This window comes from Capra hircus, chromosome 11, assembly GCF_001704415.2.
Source record: "Capra hircus breed San Clemente chromosome 11, ASM170441v1, whole genome shotgun sequence".
Lineage (NCBI taxonomy): Eukaryota > Metazoa > Chordata > Mammalia > Artiodactyla > Bovidae > Capra > Capra hircus.
Window position 1 is genome coordinate 15103299 of NC_030818.1, and position 24139 is coordinate 15127437.

Consider the following 24139-nt stretch of genomic DNA (forward strand, 5'->3'; position numbering starts at 1 on the left):
TGGACAGTGGGGAAATGTTTAATGGGAATAGAGTTTCAGTTGCAAGATGAGAAGAAATCTAGAGATTAGGTGTACAACTATGTGGATATATATAATTAAACTGTACACTTAAAGATGCTCAAGAAGGTACATTTTATGTTATATATATCTTACCGCCATTAAGAAAATTAAAGAGCTTCTTGATAAAGATGAAAAGAGGAGAGTAAAAAGCTGGCTTAAATCTCAACATTCAAAAAACTAAGATCATGGCATCTGGTCCCATCACCTCATGGCAAATAGATGGGGAAACAATGGGTACAGTGGCAGACTTTATTTTCTTGGGCTCCAAAATCACTGCAGATGGTGACTGTTGCCATAAAATTAAGATGCTTGCTCCTTGGAAGAAAAGCAATGACAAACCTAGACAACATATTAAAAAGCAAAGACATTATTTGCCTACAAAGGTCTGTATAGTCAAAGCTATGGTTTTTCCAGTAGTCATATATGGATGTGAGAGTTGGACCATAAGGAAGGCTGAGCACTGAAGAATTGATGCTTTTGAGCTTTGGTGTGGTGAAGACCCTTGAGAATCCCTTGGACTGCAAGGAGATTAAACCAGTCAATCCTAAAGGAAATCAACCCTGAATATTCATTGGAAGGACTGATAGTGAAGCTCCAATACTTTGGCCACCTGATGTGAAGAGCTAACTCATTTGAAAAGACCCTGATGCTTGGAAACATTAAAGGCGGGAAGAGAAGAGGACGATAGAGGTTGAGATAATTGGATGCCATCACCGATTCAATGGATATAAGTTTGAGCAAACTCAGGATGGTGAAGGACAGGGAAACCCAGCGTGCTGCTGTCCATAGGGTCACAAGAGTTGGACACAACTGAGTGACTGAACAACAGCAACAGGACATTATTAAGAGAAATTGATAAGGACCTAAATAAATGGAGGGATATACAATATTCTTGGAATATACAGTGTGTATATATATATATTCATGGGATATGCAGTATTCATATACAGTACTCAATATTGAAATTTCAGGTCTTCTCAAATTAACCTCCGTTATCAATGCAATCCCTAACAGAATCCCAGTGGCTTGATTTTTGTTGTTATTGTTTCCCTTGTTGCTGCTGCTGCTGTTCTTTTGATTCTGTGGAACTCAAGCTGACTTTAAAATTCACATGGAGATGCAAAGGGCTAAGAATAGCTAAGGGAGACATGAAGAACTGAATTGGAGTACTTAGGTTGGCAGATACCAAGACTTATTATAGAACTGTATCAATTAATACAGCTTAACATGTAGTGGTTCTTGGACTGGCAGCATCAGCATCACCTGGGAGCTTGTTAGAAATGGAATTTCTCCTGCTTCACTTTACACCCTATTGAAGCCGAGTCTTTGGGGTTGGGGCCAATGAGTCTGTGTTTTAACAATCTCCCTAGATTATTCTTGTGCACTTTAAAGTTTGAAAAACACCGAATTAAGACATTTTGACACGAGGAAATAAAAACTAACCAGTGGAACAGAGATTCCAAAAAACAGAGCTATACATATGTGGTTCATCTGACTTATGTCAAAGTTGGCACTGCAGTGCAGTGGGGAAGGGGTAGGCTTTTCGATAAATGGTACTAGATGATTTGTATTTGTATGGAGACAGTCTATCTTAACCCCTATATCATACTAAATATACAAAAATCAATTCCAGATTGAATATGTTGAAGTGAAAAGCAGAACAGTAAAGTTTTTAAGAGGAAACTATAGGAGAACATCTTTGAGACTTTAGTCAAAAGCAACAATAAAGCTCTAACCATAAAACAAAAATGATAAACTAGGTTATTATTAATATTTAGCACTTTTTAAAAATTAAAAGATGCCATTAATATCTGTAAGGCACTTAGACCAGTGCCTTGCCAACACAAGTATGTGTTGTGTAAGTATTTGTCAAATAAGAATAGTAATCTATCACCCTGCTCCAACAAAAAGACAGAGGGCTTGTGTCCAAAAAATAAGAATATTTAACATATTATCAAGAAAATTTTTGAGAACCCAGTAGAAAACAGGAGGCAAAGGACTTCAGTAGGAACTTATAAGAGAGGACTAAAATGGTTATTAACATGTTAAAAGGTGCTCAACTTTATTAATCATTAGAGAAATGTGAATTTGTTACAGACATACAAGTTAACCACATGGAATACTACTAAATATTCCCCAGAATGGCTAAAATACACAAAAAAAGCAGTGTTGAGTGTTGCAAGGTTGTGAAGCAACAAGAACTCTAATGTTTCTAATAAGAGTGTAAAGTAGAAAATCTGTCAGAAGATTGGAGTATTCATGAAAGCTCAATACTCTGACCTAGCAGTTTCACTTCTAAGTATTAATGCAAGTCTAACAGAAATACGTGTTGAGCAAAAGAACCTGTTTTAGAATGTTCATGATGACACATTCTGATAGCACATTAGAATATGCATTGGACATATGGTAGTTCCCAGATTACTACTAAGTCACTTCAGTCGCGTCTCACTCTATGCGACCCCATAGACAGCAGCCCATCAGGCTCCACCGTCCCTGGGATTCTCCAGGCAAGAACACTGGAGTGGGTTGCCATTTCCTTCTCCAATTCATGAAAGTGAAAAGTGAAAGTGAAGTCGCTCAGTAAATACCTAAATGCCCATTAGCAGTATAATGGTTAAATAGATTGCATATTGCAGTGAAATATTATTCAGCAATAAAATGAACATTCTGCAGCTATACAGAGCATTAAAGCATGTATCACCTGTTTAATTTTCTTTTTGTGTATCCCATATTCTGATTGAGTCTTCCCTTGTGGGCAGCAGTGTTTTGTAAGATATATTAAACAAAGCCTATCTGCAATTACTTCCTTTAGAAAGACTTTCCCAAGTTAGACATCTCCCAGCCAAATGTAAGATAAATGCATTCTTCAGTGATATCATTATCCAGCCAGTTCTTTCTTTGAAGCTTTTCAAATGTCTGTTTTTCAGATTGCATTTTACTCTCAGCATTTAGTGAGAATGTTTTGCTTGACCCTCACATTAAAGTCTCAGGCAAACTCTTGTTCTCATGCCAGCATAGAAAACAGTCTGAGTTGGTCGTTTTCCTGAGGCAAATATCCCCCCACCTCCGCTTTGGTGTACAAATCTTTTAAAGCTGGAATTTAACTGACAAACCTACCGCCTGCACTGGTCTGCCCCTTGATGTTATTAGTAAAGTGACTGTGTGGCTGGGAGCTGAGAGTTTTCCTCAATCTTCTTAGGGTCCCAGGCTGGGTCTGAAAATTAAACTGACAAAGATTAACAGGAAAAAAGCACACACATTTACTTAATATGGGTTTTGTGTGACATGGGAGCCTTCATAAGGTTATAAGACCTGAAGAAACAGTTCGGTTTGAGTATTTTATGCCTGGTGGCTCAGATGGTAAAGAATCTGCCTGCAATGCAAGAGACCTGGGTTTGATCCCTGGGTTGGGAAGATCCCCTGGAGGAGGGCATAGCAACCCACTCTAGTATTCTGGCCTGGAGAATCTCCATGGACAGAGGAGCCTGGAGAGCTACAGTCCATGGGGTCGCAGAGAGTTGGACATGACTGAGCGGCTAAGCACCTGCTGGGTTTGACGAAGTGTGGGCAGTCATGGAGGAATATGACAGGGCAAAGGTAAGGACTGTAAACTGGGGGAGACTTAGGAAGGCTTGTTGGGATTCTCAGCATCCCTTTGTCTTCAGAGATAAGAATGCTCCTTTCCTCTGGATGTGAGGGGGTGGGCACCTCTCACAGAGTTTTATGACCTATTTCAGAGGTGAAGGTCAGAGTGATCTTCCTACTTCTGCTGATTCCTCAGGGTCCTTCAGCTGAAAATACTAAGTATGCCTGGGTGCCCTATTTTGGGTGTTGCCAATGGTTAGGGCCATCACCTGTGCCCACTCTGGATGGTGCCTTTCTTCTGAGGGTTGAGAGAAAGCTTTGTAGGAGGAGAAATCCCGGTGGTAGGGGATGTGTGTTTCAGTAGGTACTCTCAGAGGCTTGTTAAGCATCACCTATTCATGCTTATTGTTCATAATCCTCACAAGTTTGTGAGAGATGGGAATTACTGTTCCTATGTAGAGAGATGAAAATTGAGATCCCAAGAGGTGAGGTGACTTCCCAGCTAGTCACCTCCCTGGGATTCTGATCAAGCTCTGGCTGACGTGAGATGATCTGCCCTGTTTTACAGAGTCTTTTCCTAGGTGCTCTTCCATGATGTCATGAGGTTACAGAGACAGTCCCTTTAATAAAATAAAGAGAAAAGAGGCCACCCACTGTGGGTAGGAGAATCACTATGCAGATTGACTTACTGAAAAAAGTTTCATTCTTTGTTTTGAACTTGGTTATATTAATAGAAGAATAAGATTACCTAATAGTCATTGCATTAGAATGTACATTCTCTGAGAGCAGGGACCTTGTTTGCCTTGCTTACTGCTTTGTCCCTGGGTCCTTGAGCACATTGCCTTGTGCAGAGTAAGTGCTCAAGTGAATTAATGAATGAACACACTTCAGTAAGAATGAGTTCTTCTGATTCTCTTTCTTCCTTATTTGTATATTTTTTGTTTACTCCTTCTGCTTCCCTTTAATATAGCAGTTTCCTAAAGTTTTTTTTTTCTTTTTCTCACTGAATGCTCTACTTACATTGTTCTACCAGTGTTTCCTGGGTACTGTCATCCACTTCCTTGGAGAAAGTGTTGAGAAAACAATACAGATGTTCTGCGGCCAAAAAAGGTGACATCTTACTATTTGCGACAACATGGATGGATCTGGAGGGTGTTATAAGTCAGACAAGAAGGACTACTTGACCTCACTCATATAGTGACCCTAAAAAACAAAGCACAAACAAAACGAAACAGACTCATAGATTCAGAGAAGAAACAGGTGACTGCCAGGAAGTGAGGTGGGGTGGGCAAAATAGGTGAAGGAGATGAACAGTTACAAACCTCCAGCTATATAATGAATAAGTCATGGGGATATAATGTCTTTGTATGGGGAAAGATGCTTACTGGACTTCTTGGGGTGATCCCTTTATAATGTATGTAAATGTCAAATCATCATGTAGTACTCCTGAAACTGAAAAAATATTGTATCAACTGTATTTCTGTTACAAAGTGAAAATGGTTGCAGCTTATGCCAAAAAAAAAGTGTTGTTTTTGGGAATCAAGTGACTCCAAAAGTATTAGAATCAGCTTTTGCTACTAATGAAGGTGTGACATTGACCACGTGACCTAATCTATTGTTTTCTTTTTTATTATGTCACGCGAGTGTATGTTCCTCGGTTCTTTGTCTTGTCACAACAAAGGTATGGAGCGACGGACATTAAAGCCCTCGGCGCGTCACAGCTCTGAGGTCTTGTACAAACCGTGTTATAGCTCTTAGGCAAATCAGTGTTACAGCTCTATTTTATTTAGAAGATAGCAGGAGAATCCATCCTCAAAGTGTGAGGGCATGCCAACCCAAAGACTTGAAGGGAAGAGAGTGGAGGAGCGCGTGGGGGAGGGGGAGAGAGAGGGAGAGAGAGAGCGCGTGCAGGCATGCAGGAGAGAAGGAGCAGAGAAAGCGCTTTGGCTCCTCCTCTTATATGTTTTTTTCCTCCCCCTGGGCCTGCCCTTTGCAAATTCGGCTTAGCCAGGAGTGCTGTTTGTTCTACCTGAAGTCTTCACTCTGGTCCTCGGACCTTCTTTTGTTCTATTTTAGCGGGCTTTTCCCTTCCCTGTCTTGTAGCCACCGTCATTTTGGACTCCTTTTCCCTATTCTACCTACCTAACAATTATAAGAAAGTAGGCCTAGATTTGGAGTTGAAAATTCCAGTACCCATAGTGGCCAGGCAAATAATAGAAATGATGAAAGTGAGCTGGCCATTCATGGTACAGTAAAGAGTTGGAGAGACTGTGATAGAGTTTATACTCCATTGAAGGACTTACTGCTAACTTTTAATGAGAATTTGGAGTTATTAGTGCTTTTAACCAAAAAACAAATGATTGTGTTGCTCCCCTAGTGGCTCGGTAAGGAATCTGCTGCCAGTGCAGGAGACAAGAGTTCATTTCCTACGTCAGGAAGATCCCCTGGAGAAGGAAATGGCAGCCTACTCCAGTATTCTTGCCTGGAGTGTCCCATGGATAGAGGAGCCTGGCAGGCTACACTCCATGGGGTCGCAAAAGAGTTGGACACTTCTTGGCAACTAAATAACACTTGTATTAGCTTAGCTTCATGATTCTTCAATTTGGCTATGTCTTAGAATTATTTGGAGAGTGTTTGAAAAAATACTGATGCTCAGATCCTGCTCTCAGAGGTCTGATTTACCTTTTAAAATACTAAAAGCTTCTCAATATGCCAGCAAATTTGGAAAACTCAGCAGTGGCCACGGGACTGGAAAAGGTCAGTTTTCATTCCAATTCCAAAGAAAGGCAATGCCAAAGAATGCTCAAACTACTGCACAATTGCACTCATCTTACATGCTAGTAACGGAGAAGGCAATGGCAACCCACTCCAGTACTCTTGCCTGGAAAACCCCATGAATGGAGGAGCCTGTTAGGCTGCAGTCCATGGGGTCACTAAGTCAGACACGACTGAGCAACTCCACTTTCACTTTTCACTTTCATGCATTGGAGAAGGAAATGGCAACCCACTCCAGTGTTCTTGCCTGGAGAATCCCAGGGACGAGGGAGCATGGTGGGCTGCCGTCTATGGGGTCGCACAGAGTCGGACATGACTGAAGCGACTTAGCAGCAGCAGCACATGCTAGTAAAGTAATGCTCAAAATTCTCCAAGCCAGGCTTCAGCAATATGTGAACCGTGAAATCCCTGATGTTCAAGCTGGTTTTAGAAAAGGCAGAGGAACCAGAGATCAAATTGCCAACATCCGCTGGATCATGGAAAAAGCAAGAGAGTTCCAGAAAAACATCTATTTCTGCTTTCTTGACTATGCCAAAGCCTTTGACTGTGTGGATCACAATGAACTGTGGAAAATTCTTCAAGAGATGGGAATACCAGACCACCTGACCTGCCTCTTGAGAAATCTGTATGCAGGTCAGGAAGCAACAGTTAAAACTGGACATGGGACAACAGACTGTTTCCAAATAGGAAAAGGAGTCCGTCAAGGCTGTATATTGTCACCCTGCTTATTTAACTTCTATGCAGAGCACATCATGAGAAACGCTGGACTGGAAACACAAGCTGAAATCAAGATTGCTGGGAGAAGTATCAATAACCTCAGATATGCAGATGACACCACCCTTATGGCAGAAAGTGAAGAGGAGCTAAAAAGCCTCTTGATGAAAGTGAAAGAGAAGAGTGAAAAAGTTGCCTTAAAGCTCAACATTCAGAAAATGAAGATCATGGCATACGGTCACATCACTTCATGGGAAACAGATGGGGAAACAGTGAAAGCAGTGTCAGACTTTATTTTGGGGGGCTCCAAAACGCTGCAGATGGTGACTGCAGCCATGAAACTAAAAGACGCTTACTCCTTGGAAGAAAAGTTATGACCAACCTAGATAGTATATTCAAAAGCAGAGACATTACTTTGCCGACTAAGGTCCATCTAGTCAAGGCTATGGTTTTTCCAGTGGTCATGTATGGATGTGAGAGTTGGACTCTGAAGAAGGCTGAGCACCAAAGAATTGATGCGTTTGAACTGTGGTGTTGGAGAAGACTCTTGAGAGTCCCTTGGACTGCAAGGAGATCCAACCATTCCATTCTGAAGGAGATCAACCCTGGGATTTCTTTGGAAGGAATGATGCTAAAGCTGAAACTCCAGTACTTTGGCCACCTCATGCGAAGAGTTGACTCATTGGAAAAGACTCTGATACTGGGAGGGATTGGGGGCAGGAGGAGAAGGGGACGACCGAGGATGAGATGGCTAGATGGCATCACGGACTCGATGGACGTGAGTCTGAGTGAACTCTGGAAGATGGTGATGGACAGGGAGGCCTGGCGTGCTGCGATTCATGGGGTCGCAAAGAGTCGGACACAACTGAGCGACTGAACTGAACTGAATGCACAGCTAGGTTTTGAATGATTCATTGGACTCTAGTTAACTAGGATTTTTTTTTTAAATATAAATGAGTAAATAAGCATGTAGTCAACTGTCAGACAATTATGCCTTTTGCCTTTCTTTGAAGCAACCCTCACTGTAAGTTCCTGTTGGGGAATGATCACTCAGGGTCACTGTTGGTTTCCATGTCATCAGCAAAGAGCTTAAATTGTGTTCATTATAAGTCCCTGCTGTATCAGGATACATTTTTCCTCTGTTCTTGTGCACCCAGAACCCACTCACCCTTACCCCGTGCATTTGTGGACAGATTCAGTGGTTTCTACTGCACTCTCTCAACTGATGGTGGTCACAGCTTTCTCTGGGTCTAGGTTTCAGTGTGTGCATATTCATGATTTTCTTATAAGCCAGTCTTTCTTAAGATGTCCCTCTAGGATAACATTTAATTAAAATTAGAGACTCTCTACCCTAACCAGGACTAGAAAGCGTTCTCATAAATGTTAGGATGGTTTCCTTAAACTTTGATGTGCCTTTGCATCAGGAGATTAAGGTATTTTTTAAGTAAAAATGTACTAGATTTCTAATTATTTGTTTTCATTTGTGAGTTTGGATAATTTTTAAAAATTTATTTCAAATTTGAGAAGTATGGTCTTTAATATTTGTATAACTTATGAGATAAAAAAGATGTATTAATTAATGGTAAGATTTATTCCATTTACTGTTTTGATTATCTGGAAATAATTCTGATTCATTCCTTAAGGAATTTAATCAGTTGAACAGGTCAGCTCAGTTAAGTAATGATTCTGCTCAAATGAGCACATTCTTTTCCAAAAACATTTGAAAGCACGTGTTGTCTTTTATTTTTCGCTGAGATGATTTTCAAATCGTCACTCAACTGTATCCTGATATATTAATTTTGTTATATTCAGAGTGGATTATCCAGTTTATCTGTTTCTTTTGTGGTCTTTTTTTCCCCCCTCCCCATCAGTGTTTACTTTCACAACCCAAGTTCTGGGCCATTCAGACATCAGCTTTGATCCTCCGGACAAAACTTGAGAGAGGAAGCACACGCCGAGTGGAACGAGCAATGAGGCAGACACAGGTAAGAATTAAAGTTGCAATTCTTGTTAGTTTTCCAACTCTTTATTGTTATCAATAACCATGCATGTTTATTATGAGTATAAAATAATGAGATGGCTTTCATTTTACTCAAACACATTTTATTGTTTGAGAGTGTTGTTCTAGAATTTGCTTGACTCCAAAGCCCAGCTGTGTACTGAGCTCTGTGGCTCTGGTGTTTAACCTCTCTAAAGGAAAGCTGTTTCTCTGTTCAACACTTCTGACACCAAGTGTGTAGGTGTTTCCATACCAAGTATGTCTTCACTTCCCTGTGGACATCAATTGGGTGTCTACAGTTTAATTCAATTCTGACACTATGTGGAGTTAGTACAAACCCCATACATGAAGGGCTTAGTCCCATAAGACTGCCTCCCTTTTCTGATTCTGATTTCAAGTCTAATACTTCTGACTAAATGGCTATAAACTAGGAGTTTTCATGACCTCCTTCTCAGCTCAGGTTTGATCATTTGCTAGAATGGCTCACAAAACTCAGGGAGACACTTAATTACTATTACTGATTTATTATAAAGGATATAAATGAGCAGCTGAATGAAGAGGTTTTGGGGCAAGGTCTGGAAGGGTCCTGAGCAGAGGAGTTTCTGTCTTTGTAGAGCTTAGGGTGCCCTGCCCTCCTAGAACTTGGGTGTGTTTACTACCCTGGAAGCTCTGTGTATTCATTCTATTAATTTTGAGAGTCTGATATTGAAGCTCCAACTAAAAGTGGGTTGCTGTTCCCTTTTCCAGGGGATCTTTCTGACCCAAAGATCGAAGCTGGGTCTCCTGCATTTAGCAGGAAGATTCTTTGCAGTCTGAGCCACCATGGAAGCCCACTGTAGGTGGTGGTGGTTTAGTTGCTTAAGTCATGTCCGGCTCTTGTGACTCCATGGACTGTAGCCTGCCAGGCTCCTCTGTCCATGGGATTCTCCAGGCAAGAATACTGGAGTGGGTTACCATTTCCTTCTCTTTTCCTTATCAATCATGAGAGCACATCTTTTCCTTCTTTGCTTTAGTATGGTAAAAGCAATATATTATACATATAATCCAAATATGAGGCAGATTAATTGAAACCTCATACATTCAAAGTGAAAGATAAAGTGTTAGTTGCTCAGTCATGTCCGATTGTTTGCAACTCCATGGAACCCCACCAGGCTCCTCTGTCAATGGGATTCTCCAGGTAAGAATACTAAAGCAGGTAGCCATTCCCTTCTCCAGGGGAGTCTTCCTGACCCAGGCATCAAACCCAGGTCTCCTGCATTGCAGGTAGATTCTTTACCATCTGAACCACCAGGGAAGCCCTACATACATTCATCTAACTTTTGTTCAAACCAAAAAAAACTTGTGTAAACCAGATGTCATCCTTGTCTGATAATATTCATATTAATGTTAGATAAACTCAGCTCAGTTGCTGAGGATTAATGTTACTTTATGTTCACTACTAAAATAGTTTTGCTGATGAATTTTAATTACCCAGTTATCTCTTAAACCAGTTAATTTAAATTTAAATCTGCCCCTCTCCAGGTGGTTGTGCCTCTGAAGATGATTTCATGGCAGGAATCTTTTCCTTCACCCTTGAATTTCTGGGAGTTTGAGACTGTAGCAGTTTTCTGTCACTGGAGACTATTCATGCTGCAATTTGACTTTCTTAATGGTAGAAGATAGTTGAGATTTCACAACTTTTGAATGAGTATTTTTAGAACATCTGTTCTTGATACTGTATTTTAGCATTTACTAAATTATATTTTAGTTGAAAATCTTTCCATCATCACTGCTAGAATGTGAGCTTCTTGAGGGGTCCTATTCTGTGTCTTACTTATTTTGTATACTCAGAATAAGCACTTGGTGGATGTTTGTTGAATGCCGAATGTTGTATTTATTTATACCCTGCTTTTTACCAATAGAGTATATAAAGTACTTATTTCTCTGTCATCATTCAGGTTTTTCCTCATCCCACTATGCCACTAAACCATGTATGAGCCCAAAAAAAAAAAAATCCATTTTGAATTATTTAGTCATCAGCAGGAATAATTAAGAGTTAGCTGAATTGAAAGTTATATTCTCATCTGGCACTTTAGCAGTCTGAGTTGTAGAGCCCGGCCTTTCTAGTATCATTGCAGTCCAGATCTTCAGCCTAGTGCCAAAGCTAACAAGAACAGAGCAGTTGTTGTGAGCACACTGAGGGTAAGGTCGTGGTCTTGGCGGGTAGTAATTCACGGTTTGTTTGGTTGTATTTTTTAAGGGAAAAGAGGTAAAGGAATGTGAGTTTTTCTTATAGGGTTTCCTAAAAAATGATAAACTGCAACTACCCTCTGAAGTGATTAGAAGTGATAAGAGACTGGAGTCCATGTATTAACTACTCGATTACCTGGAAATATGTTCACTAGTCTATGGGAACTCGAGTAGAATGTGTATCCTCTGTCTTACAGGCTGGTCGTTTGTTCTGCATTCCAGTCTTCGCTCCCATGTTGTAGTGTCAGGATGTGCTGTGCTGTATTATGTTTTCACATATCTTCTTCATGAAAGTACATCCACATGTGTTATGCTTGGCAGGCTCAGTATTGACCTTGATATGTGACTGTTTGTGTGGATGGAAAATATATGGCTGCCATTATGGAGCCACTGACTGAGGAAGGGAGGTGGGGTGGGGATGTGATCTAGTAGTTCAGGCTGACCTTGGTCATGCTTGGGTTGCCCACCAAGGGGGTGTGGCTTCAAAATTTGAGAAATTGTGTTCAATCTTTATACTTATTTTGAATATCCTCTTCCTAAATGCATGGTGCTTATAGAGGACAGAATGAAGCTCAGAGCTTTTCAAGACTCTTTATACTTCTACTCAGTACAATTTAAGAACAGGTCTTGGTAAGGAAATTAAGGCACAAAAACCCAATTCAAACTTGCTATGAAAAGGGATATTTATTGGCTTTTCTAGCTGGGAAGTCTAGAGGTATTCCAGTCCCAGAGATAGTTGGATTCACAGCTCAAACAGATCATCAGGTATTTCTCTCTTTTCCTGTTTCTCTGCTTTTCTCTGCCTGCTTCAGTATCAGAATGTCTCTTGTCAGAAAAGCACCAAATTTTGTTGTCTGTAGCCCTCACAGTCTAAGAGGAAGAGAGATCACGTACTGTGGCCAAGGCTGAGCCCTCTAACCTGTGCTTCACTTCCTCACCTGGAGGATGGAGAGAGCTGTCATTCAGATAACAAAGGGTTAAATGACTTCATTTAATGCTTGAAATAGAACCTGGCACATAGAAAACCCTCGGTGAATGTTAACTGTTACTATTATCTTCACTTTAAAGAGGGAAAGTCTGGGTACAAGAAAATAAAGCTGTCCAGTCCTTCACAGCTCACTGAAAGCAGTCATTACTGCCTGGAAGATCTAAAAACATTGGGGTAATGACAGTGTTTCATGTTTAGTGTGCTGTGTCCTGCCATGGAGCTTTTCAGATATCTGAGATAAATGTCTTCCATTCTAGCTCTGTACTTCACCTGCGTGAATAGCCACACGTAGCATTTGAAAGTTATTCAAAAGCATACCAGAACTTGCTCCTGTGACTGTGGCTGTGCTTTAATTTTATTGGAATCATTGTAGTTACTATTCATTGTTCAGAACTGTGTATAGTTACTGCCATTTACTGATCACTCAGATGCCAGGTGCTAGATAATCCTAGGAAGTAGGTGCTACTTATATTTTTATTGATGAAGATAGTAAAGCACAGAAAATTTAAATGACTTACCCAAGATCTAATAGCTGGACTGGAATTCAAACCTGGTCTGTCTTGGGTTTCAAAGTCCATGCTTTGATTGACCATGTTGTACCCATCTGTGAAAGACTTGGCATCATCTGGAAGAAGGGGGTTGAACCAGCTTAGACAGAAAGAAGTGAACAGAGGCTTTTTTGAGCAAGGCTTGGTGGCAGAACTCAGCGTCTCAGGGCGTACAATTTAGGTGAGAGGAGGGGAACGTGGAGTGCCCATAATATCGGGATGTGGTCCTGTGATCGGGATGTGGTCCTGTATAGGAACAGAATGTGCACATGGCTGAGTGAAACAGGCCAAGGCTAAGGCCAAGAGAGGATGCTGCTCAGAGGGAGGCTGGTGGGCCAAACCAGAGTGTGAGTTTCATAATAGTAGATTAATAAAAAATAGGCGACAGTTGGTTCATAGATAAGTGAGGTAAAAGAAGGGAGAAGCGATAAAATATTGTTGATAGTAAAAAAAAATTTTTTTAACCTAGAAAGTTGTAGAACAGTGAAAACTCAAGAATAGCAGAGGAACTTGCTAGTGGGGTGAATAATGTCCAACACATGTCTAAAGGCACTAAATGCTCACTTCAGTCAGATTCCAGCTGGGGCACTCAACATTCTTTGACAGAATCAGATTGTGTTGGTTGAACTGACGCATTGGTTTCCCCCGGGATAGCACCCTGTGTACATCTTAAGAGCCTTGTGCAGCTTTCCCCAAACTTGCCTGAACATATGAACCACTTGCAAGGTGCTTATTAAAATATAGCTCTTTAGCCCAGCCCACAGAAATTGAGGGTCCTGTGAGGGTGGTGATTATGGTCCCCTTTGGAAGAGCCTGCTCCTGGCTGAGACCGGCTGTTCGTCTTTAGTAGCTCCAGATGTTTTCCAGTCTCATACCCAAGTCCATACAGAACAGAGACTAAAGGGGCATTTGTCAAAGCCTGGAGGCCAGCGTTGTGATTTAACAGGGGACTGAGACCTGGAAGGAACCTTAGAGGTGTGTGTTACCAAGGGCCACAGACTGGAGCCAGATTGAGCTCACTGAGGAACAGGTGTGCTCTGCATCTGACAGAGACTGCTCAGGAAAGTAGGTGTAACTGTTGTTAGATTTGACTGCTTTAACTTAGAATGGATGATACTAAGAATTTAAAACATTCACTTAGGTTTTAATAATACATATTCTTTGTACTCTTACCCTACTTTCAGATTATAAATAGACTGACTTTTCTCATTGAACTTTTAAGACAAGATAGTGAAGGAGAACTACCAAGAAGGTCTCCTGGAGAAGTTTTGGGAGAAAATTGGAAGTGGGCAGGGCCTGGGAACGCCACGCGAGATAGTGCATCTCCCAGTTCTCAGAGGGTGATTGTGGAGCCCTGAGGCTCCTTAAGACCTTTCAGAGAATCCACAGGTCACAACTATCTTCACAGCAACGTTGTTGTGTAGTCGCTAAGTAGTTGTTGTGTGTCTGACTCTTTTGTGACCCCATGGCCTGTAGCCCACCAAGTTCCTCTGTCCATGGGAATTCTCCAGGCAAGAATACTGGAGTAGGTTGTCATTTTCTTCTCCAGGGGATTTCGCTGACACAGGGATCGAACCCATGTCTCCTGCTTGGCAAACTGATTCTTTACCACTGGACCACCTGGGAAGTCCCTTCGCAACAATACTAAAGTACTGTTTTACTTTGTCACTGTGTTGATACTGAATCAACAGAAGCAATGGAGGGTCAAACTGTTGGGCCCTTCACCAGAATCATAGTCGGGACTCCACACTGTGCTCTCAGTCAGCCTGTGCTTCATAGCCATGCATTTGTAGCTTTAAAAAAAAAAAGTTTTGTTTATGATTGTCTTTGATAAAGCAGTCAATATTATTTTATTAAATCTTTATCCTTGACAGTTTGCTTTTAAATATTTTATGTGGTGAACTGGGAGGTACTTATAAAACATTTGTGCTGTGTGAGTGCAGTGGTTATTCCAAGAAAACCTGAGCGAACTGCTTTTCCCATTGTTGTTGTTGTTTAGTCACTAAGTCCTGTCTGACTGCAGCCCCATGAACTGCAGAACACCAGGCCTTCCCTGTCCTTCACTGTCTCCCAGAGCTTGCTCAAACTCATGTCCATTGAGTTGGTGATGCCATCCAGTCATCTCATCCTCTGTCTTCCCCTTCTCCTCCCGCCTTCAATCTTTCCCAGCATCAGGGTCTTTTCCAGTGAGTTTGCTCTTTGCATCAGGTGGCCAGAGTATTGGAGCTTCAGCATCAGTCCTTTCAGTGAAGAGTCAGGGTTGATTTCCTTTAGGATTGACTGGTTTGATCTCCTTGCTATCCAAGGGACTCTTCAAGAGTCTTCTCCAGCACCACAGTCCGAAAGCATCAATTCTTCAGTGCTTAGCCTTGTGGTCCAACTCACACATCTGTACATCAGTTCATCAGTTCAGTCGGTCAGTCATGTCCGACTCTTTGCGACCCTGTGAATTGCAGCACGCCAGGCCTCCCTGTCAATCACCACCTCCCGGAGTTCACTCAGACTCAGGTCCATCGAGTCCGTGATGCCATCCAGCCATCTCATCCTCTGTCGTCCCCTTCTCCTCCTGCCCCCAATCCCTCCCAGCATCAAAGTCTTTTCCAATGAGTCAACTCTTCGCATGAGGTGGCCAAAGTACTGGAGTTTCAGCTTTAGCATCATTCCTTCCAAAGAAATCCCAGGGCTGATCTCCTTCAGAATGGAATGGTTGGATCTCCTTGCAGTCCAAGGGACTCTCAAGAGTCTTCTCCAACACCACAGTTCAAAAGCATCAATTCTTCAGCACTCAGCCTTCTTCACAGTCCAACTCTCACATCCATACATGACCACAGGAAAAACCATAGCCTTGATTAGACGGACCTTAGTCAGCAAAGTAATGTCTCTGCTTTTGAATATGCTCTCTAGGTTTGTCATAGCTTTTCTTCCAAGGAGCAAACATCTTTTAATTTTATGGCTGCAGTCACTGTCCAAAGTGATTTTGGAGTCCAAGAAACTGGAAATCTGTCACTGTTTCCATTGTTTCCTTATCTATTTGCCATGAAGTGATGGAACCGGATGCCATGATCTTCGTTTTCTGAATGTTGAGTTTTAAGCCAGCTTTTTCACTCTCCTCTTTCACTTCATCAAGAGGCTCTTTAGTTCCTTTTAGCTTTCTGCCATAAGGGAGGTGTCATCTGCATATCTGAGGTTATTGATATTTCTCCAGGCAATATTAATTCTAGCTTGTGTTTCATCCAGCTTGGCATTTTGCACGATGTACTCTGCATATGGGTTAAATAAGCAGGGTAACAATATGGAGCTTTTCCCATGGAACATTGTTTTTACTTGGAAGAACCACTGACAGACTATGGGTATTCAGACTTGGGTATTATGGCTGAAATTGTCTCAAAAATGAATGAAGTGAGCTTATCACTTCTGGTTGTTACCAGTGGTAGAATTTTGAGCTTGAAGAAAAAAAATGAAACTTTTGAAAGTCTTGTATCTTTAGTTATAAACCTGACATCTTCCCGTTGCTTCAGTTACTGGGATGAGAGTTTTTATACGAGCTTAATGATAATATTAGTGCATTAAATATGTAGACATTTGCAAATCTGCACATTTTTCCAAAATGACCAATGCATGATGTGAAAAATCAAGCATGGGTAAAAGACTCAGTCAAAGTTCAAGACACATCAGTGAATGGGTTTATTTTATGATTTTTTTTTATTTAGACCAGTGGATTTACTATAACAGAGTATTTACTGTAACAGGATAACTTTCGTTGATAGGATTTCAAATTCCACATTGCAGATGACTCGAAGAAGCTAACCACCTGTTGAATTTTGATGTAGTATCAAAGAATAACATGCAAAATTAACTTAAAAAGCTATTAAAATACTTCTCCCTCTTCCAACTACCAATCTGTGTAAGGTCAAATTTTCTTCATAAATTTCAACCAAAACATCATATTGCAACAGGTTGACTACAGAAGCAGGTATGAGAATCCAGCTGTCATCTATTAGGCCATACATTGAATAGAGTTGCAAAAGTGTAAGTCATTGCCAATTGTTTTTTCTTTTCTTTTTGACTACACCAGTTGGGTTGCAGGATCTAAGTTCCCTAACAAGGGATCGAACCCAGGCCCTCGGCAGTGGAAGTAGTCCTAACCACTGGACTACCATGAGAGTCCCCAGATTTTGCTAAACTTTTTACGATTTTGTTTTTTGAGAAAAAATAGTTATTTTTCATAAAACATATAATGTAAGTTAATGTAATGGAGTCATTATTTTAGAATGAACTTAATATTTAAATTTAACTCAGTTTTAATTTCTAATATGATAAATATTGATACATTATAGCCCTCATAAACAAAAGCTCTTTATAGTCCCTCAGTAATTTATAAGAGTTCAAAGAGGTCCTGACACTGGAAAGATTAACTGCTGAGGTGTGACTAAGGGGAATGCTCCAAGAGCTTTGTCTGCATTTCCTTTAAGACTTCCTCTTTGTGTTCATCTCTTTAGTCTGGAATCAAAAAAAAGACATCTAGGCTCTCCTAGCTCCCCTTAATAGACCCAGTTCCTACCAGCCAACACAAGAAAGTCCTTGAAACAGGAAGCAGAAATCTTGGTCAGATCTCCAGATCTCCTGACCCTGACTCGCTTAGTATGGGATTAGGTGGGGGAAAACCGTTAGTTTTCAATATTTTCTAGTGAGAAGCAGCTTTTTATTTTCACAGATCTGACCATTTCCACTTAAATTAGGAGGTTATGGTTTTGATGAAGCTGTCAGTATAGTGTTTGAAATCAGACAGGCTCTGACTCATAGCTTTAAACTTTGAGCACAGGGCTTCCCTGGTGATCCATAGGCTAAAACTCAACGCTTCCAATGCAGGGAGCCCGGGTTCAGTCTCTGGTCAGGGAAACTAAGGTCCTGTACGCTGTGCTGCACAGCCAAAAAGCTAAAACAAAACAACAGCCGAAAAGAAAAAATTAAACTTCGGGCAAGCGATTTTTTTAATCTCTCTGAGCTGCGGTTCCCTATGCATGAGATAAAACTGGGTTAACAATAGTTTTAATGATGATGTTGATACTTAGTAGGTGTGTTAATAGGTTTTGATTCTCATTCTCCTTGTTCCTATTGGAAGTTTTCTTAGGCTTGGAAGTTTTTTGAGGTAGCAGTTAACTCGACCACAACTGTTTGTGAGTCACAATTGAATGACTGCAGACTCCTGTCAGAGAGAACTGTTCAACCCAGCTGTTGGATATATTTGATTAAGTACAGATTTTTATAATAAATCTCACCCTCCTAGACATATGCATGCATACACAGATTGCACAAAAAGGCAAGGTGATTTGGCATGTGATCAGTCATACCTTTTAGATTATCAGCTAATTTTGACTTGGCTCTTCAGAAAGCTGATAAGCACTTAGATATCACGCAAGCAAGAAAGAATAGCCTTCAGTGAAAATGTAGGTCCTTAGGGATTAGCTGTGTTTTTTCAAAGATATGTGTGCCATACTTTTAGATATGAGCACATAAATAAAGTCTAAATCGTACCAGACCTTGTTCTGAATTGTCCTTCAAAATTGTCCTAAATCATTCTCCATGTGCTAATTTTAAAATGTAGTCTTAATTTTCTCTAGTTTTTTTTTGGAGAGAAGTTCTTTCTCTGCTGAAGACAGAGAGGGCCCATCATTGTTTTGTGGGGATTTATTCTTTTATTCCCCATTCCTTAGCGGTGTCCTCTGATCTCTGGTACTGGTTTCTGGAAGACTCGAGTTGTTACTGTCTGGGGTCAGAGAAACTGTATACACAGGCACATTGTCTCAACACTGAAAGTATAAATGCTTTGAGGTGGAGTTTGGAGAGAAAAAGACATTAAAAGAGAGTCTTAACACTTGAAAACAGTTTCATATAACAGTTTATGCATCATGAATGAAGTTGTCTTTGGTGTGTCCCAGCAGTTGAACCTGGATTTTCTGTCGCCTGATTCTCTTATCGCACCATACCGCGCCCCCGCCTCCCAACCTCTCAGTCTAGTCAAAGCTAGACTCTTCCTCACTCTTTTCTCATCATATTTCTTGTTTATCCACATCTGTCACCCTCCTTGTGTACAGTCTGCTTGCTTTCAACTCTTAATGATTGGTTTAGGGTGTATTTGTGTCTCTCTTTCGCTCTCCATTTTTGATGTTACTATCTTTTCTTAAAAACCAACCTCTCATGCCCGTGTTAACTTATGACCAAGTGTCCATGACTTTCAGGTCTGAAATACGTGAAATTTAGAAACTGGAGAGAGAAAATGGCAAGTGAAAGAGTAGGACACTGCTTTAGAGGTCATTTACCTCAATTTCTGGGAATTTGTGAAAGCTTGCAAGGTACCCATTTGTCTCTGAGCTCCCTGTTTCTGTCCACATTCACACACATACATTAACAGTAGAAACTCAGGCTTCCCATTCAGCAGTCCCAGTCTCCTAGGACTTAGCGTCTTGCCTTTGTCTTTTGAACTACTTGGGTATGGTTTGTCCCTGGGGAATAAACCTGATACTTGTGTTCAGCTAATGGTGCCTGAGACTGACAGCCTTTTCAAATGCTGGAAATTCAACAAAATACTCTTTCTTAAAATGTTTTAAATTTTTGACTGTGCTGGCTCTTTGTTGCTGTGCAAGCTTCTCTCTGGTTGCAGCAAACGGGCTGCTCTCTGGTCGTGGTGCGTGGCCTTGTTATTGCATTGGCTTCTCTTGTGGAGCACAGGCTCTAGAGCACACGGGCTTCAGTAATTGTGGCGCGTGGGCTCAGCAGTTGTGGTTCCCGGGCTCTGGAGCACAGGCTCAATAGTTGTGACACTTGGGCTTTGTTGCTCCGTGGCTTGTGGGCTCATCCTGGATGAAGGATGGAACCTGTGTCTCCTGCATTGGCAGGTGAATTCTTCACCACTGAGCCACCAAGGAAGGCCCCAAATACTCTTGATAAAGGCATATGCTTAGAGTGTCTGAAGTGCAAAAGGTCATTTAGAAAATCATGTAGTAGATGAGTGCCTTTGTGCTTAAATGATTTGACTTGTTGTGGGTAGACCTAGAACAGAATTCAAGTCACCTCACTTATCTACACTTTTTCCTGTAAAGGACTCCAGTCCACTTGACTATAATTGAATTATTTCAGAATGAGTCACTATAAATAATCCTGCTCTGAAAAACCTAGAGATGAACTGTGACTAAGTCCCTGTATTTGTAGTGAGTTAGTAAATAAGACCGGAGGAGGCAGTGGCACCCCACTCCAGTACTCTTGCCTGGAAAATTCCATGGACAGAGGAACCTGGAAGGCTGCAGTCCATGAGGTCGCAAGGAGTCGGACACGACTGAGCGACTTCACTTTCACTTTTCACTTTCATGCATTGGAGAAGGAAATGGCAACTCACTCCAGTGTTCTTGCCTGGAGAATCCCAGGGACGGGGGAGCCTGGTGGGCTGCCATCTCTGGGGTCGCACAGAGTTGAACACGACTGAAGCGATTTAGCAGCAGCAGTAAATAAGAGAGTGCTTTGAATTCAGTAGAGGAACTAGACAACTTAATGTTCTTGGCTTTGTTGGTGGTTGTCATTTAAGGTAGGAAGAAGTATATTCTATGCAGGAGTGAAAATAGGTTAGACTTCTGTTTTTAATCTTTATCACACACATGGTCTATTTGAATTCTTACAGAATGTGGTTGTACTTGTTCAGGAGCTTATTTGTGACATCAAATTCAAATAAATGTTGGTCCTCTACTCTCTACAGTGGTCTTTGCTATTTTGGAGAGTATCTGAGAGTATCAGGAGCACTGTGAGGTCAATTAAAAGTGTCTGAGAGTATTTGAAATACATAATGTGCCTGCTAAGTCACTACAGTTGTGTCCGACTCTTTTGTGACCCCATGGTCTGTAGCCTGCCAGTCTTCTCAGTTCATGGGATTTCCCAGGCAAGAATACTGGAGTAGGTTGCCAGTAAATCTGTTTATTAATAAGTTGGGAAATATTTACTGAGCACTGCTTAATGTTTTAGCTGGATTGCCACAAACGCGTTTCGTTTGAAAATCTAATGTTTTAGATGTAACTAAGACTTCATAAAAGTAAGTGTTGAGATGTTGCTTTTGGCATTTAATTATTAAATTGTTGTTGTTCAGTTGCTTGGTTGTGTCTGGCTCTTTGTGACCCCATGGCCTGCAGCACACCAGGCTTCCCTGTCCTTCCCCATCTCCCGGAGCTTGCTCAAAACTCATGTCCATTGGATCGGTGATGCCATCCAACCGTCTTGTCCTCTGTGCTTATTAAATAAGCATTATTTATGTTTTCTTTCTGAAGGAAAAAAAAGAATTTGATAAAAAGAAAAATTTTCCCCCTTAATGAAGTAATTCAGTGAGTCTTTTATTTATGTATTGTAACCATATGTACTCAGCCAGAAGTTTTTCTTCTCTCTTTCCTCCAACTAAATAGCTTTGGGCAGAAGTATGCAACCTTTTTGTTATTAAGTTTCTCTGAAGTAAGGCCAGAAAACTTTAAAAATATTTTGACCAAGATGGTTTTAGGAGTCTGGTTATGACTCAATTTGTTCTGACTGATTTGATTGAATAGCATCTTGGGTTGTCAAAGAAGTGATGCAATGAGTGTTTTCTCATTCGGCAGGATCTTCTTAGGCTAGCAAATATATCTTCCACCTCATATAATATAGAGAACTTCCTATTTTCCCCAGCTGAGGAGCAGTTCCCCTACTCTGAAACGGGTCTCCTTTTACTGACAGTGGGATTTGTTAGATTCTTGTCCTTTTAGGAGGAAGTTTGGATTTACTATCTTACTTTTTTTTTTTCAATTTTAAAAGCTAATTTCATAAAACAATTTCAAGCTTACAGAAAAGTTCTAAGTACAGGACCAACTGTCTTTTGTATCCTGAAGTTTTAGAAAGTAAGTTGCCAACGCAGTACTTTACCATTCTCAAATACATGGATGCTCTCCTTGTTCAGTTGCTCAGTCGTGTCCAACCCTTCCCTGTAGACTGCTGCACACCAGGCTCCTCTGTCCTTCACTATCTCCCAGGGTTTACTCAAACTTAGGTCCATTAAGTTGATGATGCCATCCAACCATCTTATCCTCTGTTGTCCCTTTCTTCATGCCCTCAATCTTTCCCAGCATCAGGGTCTTTACCAGTGAGTCAACTCTTCATATCAGGTGGCCAAAGTATTGTAGTTTCAACTTCAGCATCAGCCCCTCCAATGAATATGCAGGACTGATTTCCCTTAGGATTGATTAGTTTGATCTCCTTGCACTCCAAGGGACTCTCAAGAGTCTTCTCCAACACCACAGTTCAAAAGCATCAAATCTTTGGCGTTCAGGCTTCTTATGGTCCAACTCTAACATCCGTACATGACTACTGGAAAAATAAAAGCTTTGACTAGACAGACCTTTGTTGGCAAAGTGATGTCTCTGCATATAAATACACTATCTAGGTTTGTTATAGCTTTTCTTCCAAGGAACAAGCGTCTTTTAATTTCATGGCTGCAGTTATGGTCCAAAGTGATTTTGGAGCCCTAGAAAATAAAGTATCTCACTGTTTTCCGTTGTTTTCCCATCTATTTGCCATGAAGTGAAAGGACTGGATGCCATGACCCTAGTTGTTTGAATATTCCTACCTAATCATAATATGTGCATTAAAATTGCCGTATTATTGCCATGTAATCTTTGTAAGACAGGCCTGTGAAACCTAGTCAGTTGCCAAAAGGAGAAAATTTGAGTGCTGCATTATGCAGAAAAGGTCATAATAATGCACAGCTGAAAGTGCTCAGTGCAAAACAGAAAAAACGTGTATCTGTACTAGATGACAAATGAAGAGTCAGGTAAAGATGATTGTGGTGATGAGACCGCTGTCCGTGTGTTTTCTAGGACTCCAGAGTGTCTGCATTCATTTTGATGCTGAATATGTGAGGTCTTGTGATGCTCATCTTGTGACCACCAGTTAGTGGCAGGCTTTAGCTTTGCATGTGGCCTTGGTCCCCTTCTTAGAGTCAGCCATCTTTGTCTTGCTGGTCTGCCCTCTGTTGGTTCTGCTGCTGCTGCTGCTAAGTCGCTTCAGTCGTGTCCGACTCTGTGTGACCCCACAGACGGCAGCCCACCAGGCTCCCCCGTCCCTGGGATTCTCCAGGCAAGAACTGCAGGTTCAGTTCCTAGTACAAAGTGCAGGTATTTGAGCCCAGCACAGGGTTTCCTCAGTGCATGCAGGTTGAAGTTGTTCACTGGTCTTGAATGAATGAGCTCTGTTGCTGAAGAGTAAGAGACTTTGTCCTCTGTGATCAAATAGACACCCTCTGATTTCATTTTATTCCTGAGAAAATGGTCCCAAATGAGAGTCTTCATGTAATTTATCTCTGATTTACATTCGGAAGTGCCATTGTCCCAGTGACAGTATGGTTGTGAAATAGATACACTAAAAACAGTTCTTAGAAAACAGAAAAAATAAAAAGATGGATTAATAAGGCTAGTTGTTTGAAAGAACTACTATAGGAAACCTCATTTTAAAAAATTGTTTTCTTATTATGTTTTTAATGTACGAATTACATAAATGTTGATTAATTTAAAGTATTTTTTTTAACATTTAAGGAAATTGAAGAAAATATTCACACATCCCAACACCTTATCAAAGTAACTTGTATTCTTTATTGTTTATATGTCTATTTGTAAAACTTTTGCAACAAAAATCTTGTTCATATTAAAAAGTCATTACTCATATAGATTCTAATTATGATGCCTGCTCTTAAGGCTCTTGCAGACCAATTTGAAGATAGGACTACGTCTATACTGGAACGTCTGAAGATTTTCTACTGCTGTCAAGTGCCACCTCATTGGGCCATTCAGGTATTTTCGTTGTTGTCATTGGGTATGGAAAACACTTCCCTTTTGAAAGATAAATGCATTAGAAAAAAATGACTGTAAATTTATGTTGGCGTTTTCAAATATTTCAAGGAAAAGGGAAAGTATCTAGCTGGGGATTGCCAGTTATTTCACACTGCTATTTGAATGAAATGATACTAGACTTTTAAAACATTGAAAAGAATGTAAACTAGGTTAAATAGAACTCCTGAAATTATATAATAGAGCCACAGAAGTCTTCATTTTCAAAATAACTTTTTATTTTTAAAAGCCCTGTAAGGATTTTCTGCTAAAGAATGAACCTTTTAAGCAAATTGTTTACAAATGGTAAATAAAGCATTTATTTGATAGTTGATAATGTGAAATGCCCTTAACT

The 24139-nt window shown here is 40.7% G+C and overlaps 1 protein-coding gene across 5 annotated transcripts in view; it reads left to right on the forward strand.

Annotated features, from left to right (window-relative positions):
* Positions 1–24139, forward strand: part of TTC27 (tetratricopeptide repeat domain 27) — a 178116-nt gene that overhangs the window by 61875 nt on the left and 92102 nt on the right. For all 5 annotated transcript variants that reach the window (XM_018055099.1, XM_018055101.1, XM_018055098.1 and 2 more), the window contains exons 10-11: positions 9006–9119; positions 23653–23748. In XM_018055099.1, the coding sequence (XP_017910588.1) occupies positions 9006–9119; positions 23653–23748 (210 nt within the window). The remainder of the gene's footprint in view (positions 1–9005; positions 9120–23652; positions 23749–24139) is intronic.